At 36.9% G+C, this 16,170-nt stretch overlaps 1 protein-coding gene across 2 annotated transcripts in view; it reads left to right on the top strand.

Annotated features, from left to right (window-relative positions):
- Window positions 1-16,170, top strand: part of LOC131945184 (uncharacterized) — a 31,732-nt gene that overhangs the window by 14,973 nt on the left and 589 nt on the right. For both annotated transcript variants that reach the window (XM_059306214.1, XM_059306213.1), the window contains exons 2-20: window positions 2,230-2,399; window positions 5,603-5,747; window positions 6,344-6,505; window positions 7,242-7,426; window positions 7,597-7,688; window positions 7,891-10,100; window positions 11,231-11,684; window positions 12,031-12,333; window positions 12,568-12,637; window positions 12,792-12,894; window positions 13,106-13,195; window positions 13,347-13,462; window positions 13,715-13,790; window positions 14,111-14,242; window positions 14,824-14,881; window positions 15,140-15,339; window positions 15,568-15,691; window positions 15,788-15,862; window positions 16,020-16,157. In XM_059306214.1, the coding sequence (XP_059162197.1) occupies window positions 2,230-2,399; window positions 5,603-5,747; window positions 6,344-6,505; window positions 7,242-7,426; window positions 7,597-7,688; window positions 7,891-10,100; window positions 11,231-11,684; window positions 12,031-12,333; window positions 12,568-12,637; window positions 12,792-12,894; window positions 13,106-13,195; window positions 13,347-13,462; window positions 13,715-13,790; window positions 14,111-14,242; window positions 14,824-14,881; window positions 15,140-15,339; window positions 15,568-15,691; window positions 15,788-15,862; window positions 16,020-16,157 (4,903 nt within the window). The remainder of the gene's footprint in view (window positions 1-2,229; window positions 2,400-5,602; window positions 5,748-6,343; window positions 6,506-7,241; window positions 7,427-7,596; window positions 7,689-7,890; window positions 10,101-11,230; window positions 11,685-12,030; window positions 12,334-12,567; window positions 12,638-12,791; window positions 12,895-13,105; window positions 13,196-13,346; window positions 13,463-13,714; window positions 13,791-14,110; window positions 14,243-14,823; window positions 14,882-15,139; window positions 15,340-15,567; window positions 15,692-15,787; window positions 15,863-16,019; window positions 16,158-16,170) is intronic.

The following is a 16,170-nucleotide window of genomic DNA, read 5'->3' on the forward strand; positions in this document are numbered from 1 at the left end:
AAAAACCTTTCCATAAATTCAACAAAAACCTTTCCATAAATTCAACAAAAACCTTTCCATAAATTCAACAAAAACCTTTCTATAAATTCAACAAAAACCTTTCCATAAATTCAACAAAAACCTTTCCATAAATTCAACAAAAACCTTTCTATAAATTCAACAAAAACCTTTCCATAAATTCAACAAAAACCTTTCCATAGATTCAACAAAAACCTGTCCATAGATGTAACACACAAAACAAATCTCCACCCCATCGAACCACTTGACATCATAGACTCTTAGGTAATTCAGGTTCTATTTTCACAGTTTAATACCATTTCACTGGGTAAAACATTAGCGAATACCTGCCAGAAAAATCCGTTGGTTTTAAGATTTTTTTTTACACTGTTGCTCCAAATTAGTATATCTGGATTTTTAAAAATCTGCTAGCGTTCGCCATTTTTTCTGCGTTAATGATTGATTGCCAGCCTAATTACCCCGCCCCTCTCAAGGTAGCAGAACAGTTTACAGGTGTCAGTCAGGAACAGCTTCCTCCAAACAATGACCGTCAATACCCCCCCCCCCCTCAACCACTCGTCGTTTCCTGTTGTTAATCCCCCCCCCCCCTGCACATACTGATAGACATACATCATATGGAAGGTCACTTTATCAAGCCTCCATCGCCATTTACTGCTGACCCTACGAAGTTTTAATCAACCGCAAGCCATGTGTATTACGTAGCGGGTAGTGTTAATGAGATGACGCACTAATTAAAGGTAGTATTAGTTACATAAAACACTAATTGGGTGTGGTAATCATGGATTGTGACGTATTGTCTCTATACTCGCCCCGCACCCCAGTCTTTTACACATCTAAACGATGTAGTCATAGTAGACAAACTTGAGGAAAGATATGCCAGATGGCAACAATAAAAAGCTAAATAAGAAGTAAACGGGCTATCGGTGATTAAAGTGTGACGATATGAAATAGAGATATGCAAAAAGTTGTTTGATGGCATTAAAAGACAACTCCTTAGCTCTAAAAAATAATTAATGCATCTCGTGGGGGAGGGTGGAAGGGGAGGGGGTAAAGCGGCAAAGTCTCCTCCCGGAGTTTCAATTTCCACCCCCCCCCCCCTCCTCCTTGGAGAAAAAAATATGGAAGAAGCCCTGGCCATATTTCATGTGAAGGCTTATTCACTAAACTATACATGCATTTATATAATCTTATATGCTATATATAATTACTAGTTTCCCTCATTGTAGCTACCCTTTTAGTCTATATCTAATCCCGAGTATCGTGGTTTCAAGCAGCTTGACATTTCACCCCATTTACAATTATTTACAATGAATACCTTTTGTAATGGGTGAGTGAGTTTGTTAAATGTTTTTCTAAACTAGACCAATGACCCGTGATAGTTTGGTTACTAGTATTGAATGGACCAATAAAATATCTTTCATTGTGTTCAACCAAAGATATGGGTCTCGTCCGCTGGTTCCGCTATGCTAGTTTGCCGAACGATTTGAGTTCATTAGTTCACTGGCATATAATTCGGGTAAAACCATTTTTAGAACTTAAAAGCTTTTTTTTTTTAATTATTTGTTTTTCTAAGTTTAAAAAAAAAAACACTTTAAACCGGAACTAATTTAGTTTTGGTATTAAATTCTTTAAAAATCTGGCAAAATTTTGAAGTTTTGCTTTGGATTCATCTTTCAAAAATCAGCGACATTTAAATTTATTCATGTAAATTAAATAGATCTAATCTAGAATAGATTGATTTAGTTTAATTCAGCGTAGAGGGTAGAGCCACTTAGTGCATATAGGCTTACCGCTTAGTAGACAGTCCTAGGCTTTTAGGAGTAGCTTTATTAACCTTTAACTTTTTACTCTCCTCCACTAGACTCCTTAACTCCTAGACTGTTAGCCTAAGTCTAGATCTAGATCTAAGTAGTTACTAGAATCTAGATCTATGTCTAGACCAGATCTAGAATCAAGACTAGTATATCTAGATTCTACTAGATCTAGATCTAGTAGTACAAACTATTACTAGAGATCTAGATTCTAAATCTATAGGCCTATTACAATCTAGGATTCTCTAGAATGTTTTTTTTTTAGATAAAAAAAAATATTTTGACTTTTTTTTAACGTCAAATAATGTTTAGATCTTTTTGCTAGTTTTTTTTTTTTTTGATGGAAGCAAAACATTACCAAAAGACATCATTTAAAACTATTAAATATTTCTGTTTTCAGATGCTGGGGAACATAGCCAGTGATTTGGATTCTCTTCTCACTGACCTCTGTCACAAAGAAAAAACCAGCAAGGGGGATAACTCAGGAACACTTCATTCATCAGATACTCTGGGCAAAGATTCTTTCTTCTCCTCAGCTGGCAACACTAGCAGGCGACAAGATGATGTCGTGTAAGTATTCTCTCTGTTGTCGTGTAAGTATTCTCTCTGTTGTCGTGTAAGTATTCTCTCTTTTGTCGTGTAAGTATTCTCTCTGTTGTCCTGTAAGTATTCCCTCTGTTGTCCTGTAAGTATTCTCTCTGTTGTCCTGTAAGTATTCTCTCTGTTGTCCTGTAAGTATTCTCTCTGTTGTCCTGTAAGTATTCCCTCTGTTGTCCTGTAAGTATTCCCTCTGTTGTCCTGTAAGTATTCTCTCTGTTGTCGTGTAAGTATTCTCTCTGTTGTCGTGTAAGTATTCTCTCTGTTGTCGTGTAAGTATTCTCTCTGTTGTCGTGTAAGTATTCTCTCTGTTGTCGTGTAAGTATTCTCTCTGTTGTCGTGTAAGTATTCTCTCTGTTGTCGTGTAAGTATTCTCTCTGTTGTCATGTAAGTATTCTGTTGTTGTGTAAATATTCTCTCTGTTGTCATGTAAGTATTCTCTCTGTTGTCATGTAAGTATTCTCTCTGTTGTCATGTAAGTATTCTGTTGTTGTGTAAATATTCTCTCTGTTGTCATGTAAGTATTCTCTCTGTTCACTTCACCTGGCCGGTCAATGAGTGACCCACCTTGTTTTGTGACTGTTGCTGTGTTAGTCGCCAAATCTCCCTGTTAAAATTTTCCATTCAGTAGTAATCCTCTTTAACTGCTAGCCAAATGTAGTGAAGGCCTGTGAAAGCTGAACAAATATTTGTGTAAATAGTGCAGCACTGAGTCTTCATTGCTTTAGTTCTCTATGGGCATGTTTGTTTATATTTTGTTTTAAGTAGGCTACCCAAGAATAACTGTAAGATCAATATTTTAAAATCCACTCTGTTGCCTATATATAACTTATAAATTTATTTTTTAATGCATTACAATTTATTTAGTAAAAAGTGATGATAAACACTGTTAAATGTAATATTGTTTGCTTTTTCACATCCCACCAACACTGTAATCATTACTTAAACAACCAACATAAACCCTAACACTGTAGTATAGCTAAGCCAGCCTTACCCAAATGTCTGTTATTTTCTTTACGAAAAACTCCAGCCCATCCTAGTATTTTAAAATTCAAATAACAGATCAATCCAGAAACTACGCAAATAAGTTGAGTGTCAGTCCCCTATTGAATTCCTCGTATTGACTTTTTAACTCATTAATCTCCACTCCCTATGTTTTTCACAGTCCTTGAATTATACCTGTATTTTTTTTTTTTTGCAAACCTAATCTTGCCCTCTAATCATTCATGCTGGGTTAAAAAATTAAACCTAAGCCTTCAAACGTTGTTCAAGTTTACAGGTAAACACAGTTGGTAAAAACCACTAGCAAGGTGTGTAGATATGAATGACCATGATCTTGAGATGATCTCTACATACTAATGTAGTGTAAGCTAAGTGTGATTTGTTGAGGTGATCATTAAAGAATTGTCACCAATTAACTGAATTGTAATTAGTGAAAAATTAGTTTTTTGTAAAATCAGCCTTGTCCCACCAAAAAACCTTCTACTAAGTTGTTTAACTCATTTTACCTCATTATTTTTTAAAAAATACATGCTTAAACCTAGGACTACATGTAACCAATTCTTTCTTTACATTTTTTGAAAAAGCTCTTGTAGCAAAGCTTATCTGTTGAGTTCATTTTAAATGCAACACCATCATAACCAAACCCTTGCATTTAGTTGAAAGCTTTGTGGTTGTGTGTGCATATAAAAATATTTCTTTTAAGTAAACAGAGCGTATAAACTTCAGTGTCAGTTTAGATAATGCGTACTACAGTTATGAATGACTGCCTGAATGGCTGACAAATTGCGTATGAATTACCTGGTATTGTACACTCCCTGTTTAAGTGGGAGGCCCCCACATGGAGGTATAAATTATGGGAAGGTGTTTTCTATTTGAAAGGATTTAGGATTTAACCTGTTATTAAATAGAGTCAACCCTTCCTTATCTGAAAATGTTTGAATAATTAGTTATTTTAAATGCTAGTATTTCATCACCTTGTAAAAAGGGGAGGGGCTAAACGGGTATTTTAAATATGAATATGTCACAAGCGTGCCCTTCACGTGTGCTGTAAACGTATGGTTAAACAAGTTTACATAAGCTGTTTCATATCCTGTACGTTTCTCAGTATGAGTTTGACTAGCATGGTGAAGACATCTGTGTTGTGAACATATTCTAGGATTGTATTTGTAGAGCCTGGAGAAAGATGTACCAGGACACCCTAATGTGTTTGCTGTCTGTCAAGTTCAAAATTTGGCAGTTATTAAAATTGTAGGCCAAAGAATTTTTTTTTCGTTTTTAAATATTTTTATTTTTTATTGCAGCATTTAAAAATAAGCCTTCAGTTTAAGAGTATTGTTTTTTTTTTAATTTATTAAACCAACCGTGATATCCTTGTGTATGTACATGCCAAACTCACCTGTGTTTATTTAGTAGATAAACAAATGTGTTGTTTTGTTTACCTATAGATAGTGTGTGTATCACTCATGTTGTCAGACTTAATCTTCTAATAATACATTAGAATGGGATGGTCCTGTAGTCAGCTATAGAAATAGAGTCCTAGAGGTGTGGCATGGCCACTGCAATTAGCAGTTGCAGTGATAAATGCCATCATGTGCACCACCTGCTTTATGTGGGTCTGCTGTCAAAAGTAACTTGTCTTTTTATCTAGTTTTTTCCATACAGCCAGCTATGTTTAGGACATTTTCTACAGCACTTTGTCTAGCTTGCTACTTCCTTATAATAGTTTTATTCTACAGCTATTTGTATTGTTTTGTTCTTGCTTGTAGAAGTTTTATTCTACAGCTATTTGTCTTGTTTTCTACTTGCTTGTGATAATTTTATTCTACAGCTATTTGTCTCGTTTTCTACAAGCTTGTGATAGTTTTATTCTACAGCTATTTGTGTTGTTTTGTTTTTGCTTGTAGTAATTTTATTCTAGAGCTAATTGTCTTGCTTTTTACTTGCTTTTGATATTGTTGTACAGCTATTTGTCTTGTTTTCTATTTGCTTATAAGAACTTTATTCTACAGGTGTTTATCTTGTTTTCTACTTCCTTATTACAATATTTTCTACAGCAGTTCAGCTTTCTACTTGCTTTGACTTTGATTTTAAAGGCAATGTTTTGTGTGTGTACAGGAGTAGCAATCACAGCCTAGTCAGTTTGATTTTAAAGGCAATGTTTTGTGTGTGTACAGGAGTAGCAATCACAGCCTAGTCAGCCTGAGTGACAACGAGCGCAACGACTGTGAATCAGTGGACAGCGGTCATGATGGCCGATGTAGGATTGGACCCTCACCTTTGGTGTTTAACTCAAACCACTTCAGCACTCAGCCACATCAGGTGTGTTTCATTTTTATCTTGGGCTCATTTAAGTTCAATCTTTAACTGATTTAAGTACAGTCTTTGGCTGATGTATTTAAAGAAATATTGTGGCAAAATAAATACAAAATTTAAACATAGTGTATTTTCTCTACAAAATACAATTATTTGTGTGAAGAGTTTTTTTTTTGTTCTTATGTTGACTTATGTTCCCAACCTAATGTAGACCCATTTCCTTCTGTTATGTATATCTTTTAATCTTGGTTTACTTGATGTTCTACAGTACCTAATGCTAATCCATGTCATTGTCCTGTACCTAATGTTAATGTCCTTGTCCTGTATTGTAATTTTAACTCGTGTCATAGTTCTGTATTATTAAGTTAACCCATGTCCTTGTCCTGTATTGTAATTTTAACCCATGTCCTGGTCCTGTATTGTAATGTCAACCTATGTCCTTGTCCTACACCTAAAGTTAACCCATGTCCTAGTTCTGTATTATAATTTTAACCCATGCCCTAGTTCTGTATTATAATTTTAACCCATGCCCTAGTTCTGTATTATAATTTTAACCTGTGTCCTAGTCCTGTATTATAATTTGAACCCATGTCCCTCTGCAGTGTTCCTCCCCATTGACAGTGAGAGTAGAGTTGACTCCCAGCATGGACGAGATGAGGCCAATCAGCACACTGGAGAGGCTGATCAAGACCAACTCTATCTGGCTCCTGGCAACATTAAGCAGGGCTGGAGCAGTTCATCTGTTGAAAGACAGAGACACAGGGGTAATTGTTTTTTCATCAGATATACAGGGGTAATTGTTTTTTCATCAGATATACAGGGGTAATTGTTTTTTTCATCAGCTATACAGGGGTAATTGTTTTTTTCATCAGATATACAGGGGTAATTGTTTTTTCATCAGATATATAAGGGTAATTGTTTCTTTCATCAAATATACAGGGGTAATTGTTTTTTCATCAGATATACAGGGGTAATTGTTTTTTCATCAGATATATAAGGGTAATTGTTTTTTCATCAGCTATACAGGGGTAATTGTTTTTTTCATCAGATATACAGGGGTAATTGTTTTTTTCATCAGATATATAGGGGTAATAGTTTTTTCATGAGATATACAGAGGAAATTGTTTTTTTCATCAGATATACAGGGGTAACTTTTTTTTCATCAGCTATACAGGGGTAATTGTTTTTTCATCAGGTATACAGGGGTAATTGTTTTTCATCAGATATACAGGGGTAATTGTTTTTCATCAGATATACAGGGGTAATTGTTTTTTCTTCAGATATACAGGGGTAATTGTTTTTTCTTCAGATATATAGGGGTAATCACTGTTTTTAATCACTTACCTGGAGATATTCTATGGTTACCCATCTGATCAGAAAAATGTTTTTTATTATGTTTAATTAAAACAAGCTTCCAAAAATTATTCTTTTTTTTTTTAAATCACAAATTATTTAAAAATTCAACTATGATTACTCATCAAGTAATTTCTTCCCCCGCAGAACTTTATTGTCCGTAAATCCAGCCAAAATAACTCGCTAGCTCTGAGCGTCCAGTCCAGACTGTCTGGTCATCCTGTGGTGGACCACTACCTGATAGAGGGCAGCAGCAATGGCTTCAAGCTACAGGGCTCATCTCATTACTTCCACTCCATACCAGCCCTCATCGCTTACTACGTGGAGAACATGCAAGTCCTACTTTTTGCCTTCCCATTACATTTTATACTCTCACCACCTTTTTTCATGTGACATTTGGTCACACTAAAACATGAATTGTATTAAAGGCAATGATTTGTTTTTTTTTTTTTTTTTTTTTTGGAACTTAGTTTTGAAATGTTTTTGTTTTCTATTTTAAAAGTGATGAGATTCCTTACCACTTGTGTCTGCCAAGAGCCATACAACAAGCAAAATCTACCAGAGAGCTGGCGTCTATAGATATGTTGGGGCAAGGTGAGTGTTCACATTCTTCTTTTAAACATGCCAACAAAAAATATTGCTTTTTTTTACAGATGAAAATACTTGACAATGTTTTAATTGAACAGCAAATTTTTTTCTATTTTTTATGTATTTAGTTTTTTGTCTTTCTCAAGCTAGAATTAGGCAGGGGTGCTTATTCAGTTACAAATTAACATTCTAAAAATTGTCTCCCCAGATTTTTGGTTGTCCCCCCTGTCCCGCAAATCTCCATCTCCTGAACCACTGGTCGGCCTCCTGCACAAGTCATCCAGCGAGCCAATCAACATCCAGCGCCCTGCTGTCCCACAGGATAACAGTGCGTCGCAGGTCACACAGAACACCGTCCCCTCCAGATCCGCCACAGATTTCTCTCACTTCATGAAGAATCAGCTGGAAATGGAACGCTATTTCCAGCAGCACATCCATGACCCCCAGAGTCCAAAGCTACAGAACGGAGCGTCCACTCCAGTTAAAAATCTGGAACACAAACAATCCGAGTCTGTTTTAACTGTGGATAAACCCATACCTGGTGAGCTACAGAAGTATGTGTTGAATAATGAGAAAACACAAAGACCATTACCAGTTTTACTAAACCAAGATTTAACACAACACAATTTACATCGTCACCGCTTAGCCAGTGATGAATCCTGGGTGTTAGCCTCTAGTCCAGCAACTTTTAAACAGCCAGTCAAACCTGCCAGCCAAGACGAGGATATCTACAGGTCCAACCCTACCAACCAACCCGCAGACCAGCAGCACGTCATCCACTTAACACAGCTTCACTTCACACATGCATCACAGGGGGCAACGTCCTTACCATCTGAACATCAGCATTCATCCCCTGGGGACAGATCTTGGACCCCTCCCAGGACAACCCCACCTAAATCAAAAACAAACCTTTACTTCACAACAAATCTGGGACTGTTGGAAATCCCTGAGAACAGCTACTACACCTCCAATCTCTCAGACAAGCTCAGCGACTACGAAGACATCTGGAGGACTTCGTGTTGTGAATCTGACGCTGATAAAAATAACACAAAAATGATTCACGACCCCCGGGCCGTCCTGGATTCTAAAATAAACGGCCACGGTAAAAAAACAAACACCAAAGAAATGAAGAAAAAAGTACTTAGAAAAACTCCGAAAGATTCACCTCCGACCCGCAGACTTCTACCAGCTGGTCGTGACTCTGTGACGGGTGGCACAACTGGATTAACTGCCCTTGAACAAGCCAGGATGATCGCAGGCTCTGTCAGCGAAGACGAGGCCCCGTTGACTTCTGGGAACTTTGCTGGTAGGGGAGATAACGCTCCCAACCAGGAAAACACCGCTCCATCCATCCCTCCTGTGCCCGAGGTGTTTGTGAGTGAGAAACAGATTGACATCTCCAAGCATTGCACCCAGCACAAATACATCACATCTCACTCACTAGACCTGGGCCAACTGGCCACAGCAGCAGACAGCAACAGATCCTACCAAGCTGCCACCTGTGTTGCCCTCAAGGAGTCGTCCACCTTCACCACCACAATGTCTGTGATCATGTCAGACCCAGCCATGGGCGACATCTGCTCTGAGAATAACAACAAAGTTCTGCAGCAGCTCAACTTCAAGAAACCCATGCTCTCCCCGCTTGGACGTCTCTCCCGGCTAAAATCTTCCTCTGAATCTTCCTTGGCCACAGCTTCTAGTCCACTGTATGCTGAGCCAGCTGATGCTGTTAAACTCAGAGACAAGCACGGCAAGGCCATCAATATTCAAGTCAGGCGCCTTTCTGCTCCTCTTGCAGCCAATCAGATTCTAGACAAGCAAGGTAAATCCCAGCATAAAGTTTCCAAAAATCCACAACTTGATACTATCCTGTCTCCTGATGCCCAACCTTCTAGTGTTACTCAAACCAAATTCTCATTTGACACGTCCAACTTGAAAAATCTGGTCCCTTCTGCACCAGCGCCAGTTAGTAAACTTTCCCGTAGCTACAGCATGAGGACGCACCAGGAAATGTCTCAACTTCAGCGTAAACAAAGCTGGAAAGACAGACTAAACAGGTTGAAATTGGGAACCAAAGTTCTGACTCAGAACTTGACGCAGTCCAACACAGTCAGTGTTAAAACAAGTATAGCAACCCACGGACATGTAGTCTTGGATAGTGTGTTATTCAAAGAGGATGCTGGTGTTCCCATGGCAACGTCCACATTAAACAGTGGCCACCCTGGCAAGTTTCCTGTGGAGAGTTGCCAGGAAGTGATCAGGTCTTCCTGTTTCTCTGAGTCTTCAACAGTGCAGGATTTGATAACATGTGCGTACCCAGAACTTCTGATTAAACCAGTGGCTGTCAACTTCCTCAAGCCAGTGGAGCAGGGAACCAGCGCCCCACCCTCAGAATATGACAACATGCAAGTTTACAGGGTAAGGCTGTCTTTAGTAGCTCATCAGTTAGGTTTCCTCTGCTGCCTTTATTCTGATCAGATCTATAATTTTACTAGGTTTCAGCCCACCTGTAAGGACTATCACCCTAGACTATGATTATAACAAATAAATTTTCACCAACTTATAAACCTGTTAAAAATAATTTCTTGGATTTATAAATATACTTATCAAAATGGTTTTTTCTACAATTGTTATAATTTATAAAGCAAAACACCGTACTCATTAACTCGTTCTTACTACAAGTGTCTGTTATCTCTTGCTTAGAATGTTGTGGTTGCATGTTTTAAAGCTTCTGTCATTATTGCACTCAGGAAACTTGTCAAAATGAAGATTGACACTTCGTGCATGTTTCCTTCATTATAAAAGTGTTTTTGTTTGAATACCATCAAGAGATAAAAATATTAAATATTTCTTCAGTTTTAAAAATAAGTTTTAGATTCAATGTGTGCAGTGTTCTGTAGGCCATAAATAGCAGGTGGCAGATAGTGCACATGTTTAAAAAAAATCTGTTGAAGCATTGAAACTGAGAATATTTTGTTCACTTAAAAACAACAAATAGAAGGCATGAATAGAGCATGATATCAGACAGCTGGTTTGTGAAAGAATGTTAGTTGTGTTACAAGCAACAATATGTCACTGTACTAATATCAGTTTGATAACGCTGTTTTATACTTTCACATTAAACGCTTTACACAGTTAAGTGAAAAATGTATTACAAGAAGTTTATGTTGAAAACAAAGGATTACATTGTTTATTTCTACTCTTAACTTAAATTCCATTTAAGATAACAAAGGTCCATATTGAGTTGAATAGTTAAAATTGTTGTTAATCAATAATCAACATTGTTTTTGTTTGTCTGAATTTTGTTGAAGGAATGTAAACATCCTGTTATAGATCTAATTTTCTGTAGGAGTCTACACTTTTTAAAAATGAATATTCACTTTGTTTTCTGTAAGATTTTACACATAGCTATCTTTTTACTGAATATTCACTTTGCTTTCTATAAGACTTTACACATTGCTATCTTTTCACTAAATATTCACTATGTTTTCTGTAGGCCTCTACACATAGCTATCTTTTTTACTGAATATTCACTTTGTTTTCTGTAGGCCTCTACACATAGCAGTCTGGGTACTGTGTATTCCCCTCCCTGGGAGACAGGCACAGCTAACAAATTCATTAGGGAACCTCCAGCCACAGTCCTGCCCCCAGCCATGGACTTCCATGAGAGAATCCACAGGTGGCAGATGGCCAACAGCAACTACCACGACACCGGCGCCGTCCACATCAACACCTCCACCACCAGCAGCACGGCCCTAGTCAGTCACCAGTCACAGGACCACCACATCCACCAGCAACAGCTCCAACTGCTGCAGCACCAGCAGCAGCTGAAGACAGAAGACAAAGCCAAGTCTTCCCTGACTAAGTCTGTTGAGGTACACAGACAGATGAGTGCTGAGTCCCACCAGTCCCACAAGAGGGTCCAGCAGACAGACAGCAGTAGTCAGACACACCAGCAGACCAGCTTAGCTGGGCACAGTGGACACAACCTCACCAGGCATGGTCAGTTAAAAACTGAGAATAAATCAGGTTCATTTTTGGCTAAAAGCTTGATTAGATCTGAACATTATTTTATTAAAAAGTAGCTATCTCTAATATAGCTTAGTTTCTCTTATATACTAAAAGCATTTATTATTTATTCAGAAATAAAATTTGTAAGAAGGAAATAATCTTTAAAATCAATTACAAACATCTAATTATTTTTAATTAACATTATATTAATTATAAATATTTTCTACACTATTTACTGATTTGCATCATTTTTACATTTTTGGATCCCTTAAATCTAGCTTCTGTGAAGATGTTTAAACCATCTGAGTAGGTTCCAAACATTGTATCTACTCCACAGACTCAAACAAGAGAATACAGGAGAGCCCAGTGTCCCATCAGCTGTCCAGCTTGACCATCACCTCAGCCAATTTCGCAGACATCTCATCCTCAGCCCACACATCCCCCCACAGACTCTCCTCCCACTGTCCAGATGTGGTCAACTGCCACAGCTCCCCTCTCCAGCAGAGCTACTCTAGCACAGGGTCAGAGGTCAAGCTTTCAGAGACCACTGGTCATTTTGCAGGAGAGGATGATGTTTTATTTGGTGGGGAGTTGGCCTATGCCAGTGAGGACTTGAAACAAAGACTTCGGCCTGTCATTAGTAAGAATTCATTTGATTTAAAAACAGATAAAACTTAGTTCAAAGAATCTTCATTGATAGAAATAAATTTTTAAGCTGCTTAAAATGCAGAATATTTTTTGCACTAAAAATGCAAAATTTGTCCTCTTCACCACAATTCTTACGGACCAGATAAAAAGAAAAACATTAATGCATCATTTGTTTTCAATAACTATAGTGTATTTTCTAATGAACTTTATAAAAAAAAATTTATAGGTCCTCAAGTTTCTATTTCACACAGCGATGGCAAGTCTCCTGGAGCTAAAATTAAAGATTATATCTTCAAGTGAGTACATTACTACAATCCATTTTAGCTAAGCGTTCATTAGTTTTTAGTTGATTTGTTTTTTTTGTTCATATATTACTTTACCTGATTTTAACTCAGCTGAGTAAAATAATTCTGATAATTTTCAAAAGATTAATTTTTTTTGTTTGTTTAGGCTTTCTGGTGATAGACAAACAATTTTTGGCAGCACAATAGAAAATTTCATCCAGTGTACACTAGAGAGCCAGGAGACGAACCCACAGTATGTCATGAGAAATGTGAGTAGTGGTCCAGCCTTGTGTTATAGTATTGTGCTGTAGCTGTGTAATAAAAATAATAGCCTCATTATAACATTCAACATAACAAATGTAGCACATGAACAATGTATTAGTGGAGCTAGAGTAATACCTTGAGCACTAGCTCAATAAATGTATAGTTAAAATGTCTGATGTTAAACTGATGTAACAGTTCACATCTTTTTGTCTCTAGGTTCGTCAGTTTATGACCGGTATTAAAAACTATCTAGTCAAACATGGGGAGGGAAAGCTTGAAGATCTAATTGAAAGGGAGAGAAACAAGGTACGGTAGATTAGTTATTTTTAAAAGTTACTTTATAATTTTCTTACAATTAACTTAGGATAAATGTTTCATTATGAAATATAATTAAGTTTGAAATAATTTCTCTCCACTGCACACAAAGAATATATGGAAAATTTTTTTTAATTTTCAGCTGAACCCCAATGAAATTTTGAATATTGATGCCATAATAGAACAAGCTCTGCATGTCTGTGTGCTGCGACCACTCAAGTATCATGTCTACAGGCTGTTTGTTGATAAGTACAGCAAGTAAGTTGATATAGAGTGGTGGGGGTTGTTTGTTGATAAGTACAGCAAGTAAGTTGAAATAGAGGGGTGGGGGTTGTTTGTTGATAAATACAGCAATATTGTGGGGGGTTGGGAGGGGTTGGGATCCTTTTTTTTTAAGGTGTGGCAAGTACATTGAGATGAAAAATGCAAGGCATGGGGATTTTTTTCTAACTAAAAAAACCTGTATGAATAACGTCCTCAATGAAGCTTGTAATTCACTTTGTTCTCTAGAAATGGGGCTTTGGAACAGTTATCAAGGAACATTAAATATGCCAGGACAAAGTCTGCACAGGATATTGGTGTCAAGGTAAACTACATCCTCATGAGAATTGTTTGACTGAATACTTTGCTATTACATAAAGACTTCCTGTTATCAGTAAACAAAAACTGAAGGCGTCCTTTACGAACTAAGTAGTTCAAGCTCTAAGTTATCAATTTAAGATGACAGCCTGATATGGCCAATCTCAAGCATCACTTGAACCAGTTTTTTCTGATAATATTAGGATTGTTTATTTTAATGCAGGAAATGTATTTCTCATAGTTATATAATCAATATCCTTGTATTTACAATGACATAAATTAGAAATAATAAGTTTTAAATTCTTAAATCTACTTGTCTATCTCTAGCCTGGTCTCAAACTTCCCCAAAGTACAGATATGGATGTCATCAAACATTACCTTGACCTGATGCAGAAGTCTTACTCTCCACTCCAAAAACTCCAGAACCTGCTGAAAGCCACATCCACAATCCATCACTGTGTGAGTCAGGGCTATTTATAGACTGAGTTTTCAGATTTTTAACCTTATGTGTGGTTGATATAATCCCCCAAGTTTGAATTTTAAATGTCTGCCCTAGACAAGTTATAGCATGCTATATGGGCACAAACATAAATTTTCATTGGACTTAAATGTTTAATTGTTGTGGCATGGTAAAAATCAACCTCTGAAAGTATGTTATGGGTAGTAAACACCTGGTGACAAAGACAAATAAAAAAATTATATGATCTGTATGAAACTAATTAGGGCATTCATGGAAAGTGGTCGTAATATCACAAGTGACAACTTCTTCAACTTGCTTGCTCTTCAGTGATAAGATTTATGACCTAAACTTCTTGCAATTCAGTTAAACAAGGACATGAATTAAAATTTAATTAGTCAAATCATAAAATATTTTCCCTATGTACACTTCTTTTTAGCATAAAAATTGGGAGTAAACAAAATCAATAATGTTACAAGAAATAATTTTAAATTTAATCTTACAAGTTCTTATTCAGTAGCCTTATTCTTTATTGTGTATATGCTGTGATGTGAGGTATAACCTGATGTTTTTGTGTCCACAGGTTCAGGGGAAACACCATCAAGTGTCCAGCAGAGCTCCTTCATCACTGGGAGCTGATGGTGAGTTGCTGACAGAAATAAGATATTATATGACTTGAACTTGGTTGTGTGACGAGAACAAACATTGATGCTGGTTTCATGCCAGCCAACTGGTTTCAGCCAGCCAAATATTCCCTTAAAAAACTGACAAGATCATATTGTGAAGTTTTCATATCCATGTTAATCTCTTGCATACATTTATCTAAAACATAATCCCACTGTAATTTAGTTGCACAATGTTATCAGTCTGGTACTAAATCTCATTTGTAATTTACTCAGATTTCCTGCCCATCCTGATCTACGTCATTGTCCACTGTGGATTGGTGTCTGCTGAGATTGAGGCTGACTTCATGTGGGGACTACTACAGCCATCCCTGCTGACCGGGGAGGGCGGGTACTACTTAACAACACTCTCCAGTGCTGTGCTGATCTTAAAAAATTTTCAGGACACCCACCAGCTTGTGCCTGCTCAGATGGAGGTGAGGTCATTCACCCTGATTAACATCTAGGTTTAGTTTATTAACATATCTTTTTTTCCCATTTACCTTATTTGAGCAGGCCAACTACTAAACATAATTAGTTATGAGTTTAAATTAATTCTTTTCTACTTATAGAAAATTTAATTGAACATCTTTTGTGATGTGATATTAGTTTGTGTTTTGATACATTATTTTGTATTTCATTTGCTTTATTAAAAATGTTGTTAGGGTCGACTACCAACAATATCTGACATGCAAGGCTTCCTAAGGATTGCAATACCCGATGAGCTGCATGGCTCAATAACATGGAAAACTTTACCTGTCCGACCTAACATGAACACCAGGGATGTTTGTGAGTTGATTTCTTTATCAAACTAAACTGTCTTTTATTCATTTTTAAAAAGTATTTTCATTCTCATTAGACACTAATAAATATATTTTTTAATAGGTGCAATGGTGGCTCACAAGTTTAAAGTAACAAATCCTCAAGACTATGGTCTTTATCTGTTATGTGATGGTCAAGGTAGGTACAATGCACCTTCATTTACACATACATTGTACTAGCCATTTCTTGACATTGAAAAGCTTTTTGGATAACTTCAAATTTAGCAGCACTAGGCTTTATGAAATTTATACCTGAGTGTGTTTATTATTTCATGAAGACTTGTCAATTGTTTCAGAGTTCCATCTAGCTGACACAGACTGTCCTCAAATAATCAAGGGGGATAATCTTGCTGTGGGCAAGACCTGCTGCTTTGCTTTCAAAAGAATTGATGCTAACATTGCTTGGCCAAAGAACATGAAGCATTCCTCATCATGTAAACACATACT

The sequence above is a fragment of the Physella acuta genome, unplaced genomic scaffold (assembly GCF_028476545.2).
Source record: "Physella acuta isolate Inbredline_101_S28 unplaced genomic scaffold, ASM2847654v3 ptg000531l, whole genome shotgun sequence".
NCBI classification, from domain to species: Eukaryota; Metazoa; Mollusca; class Gastropoda; family Physidae; genus Physella; species Physella acuta.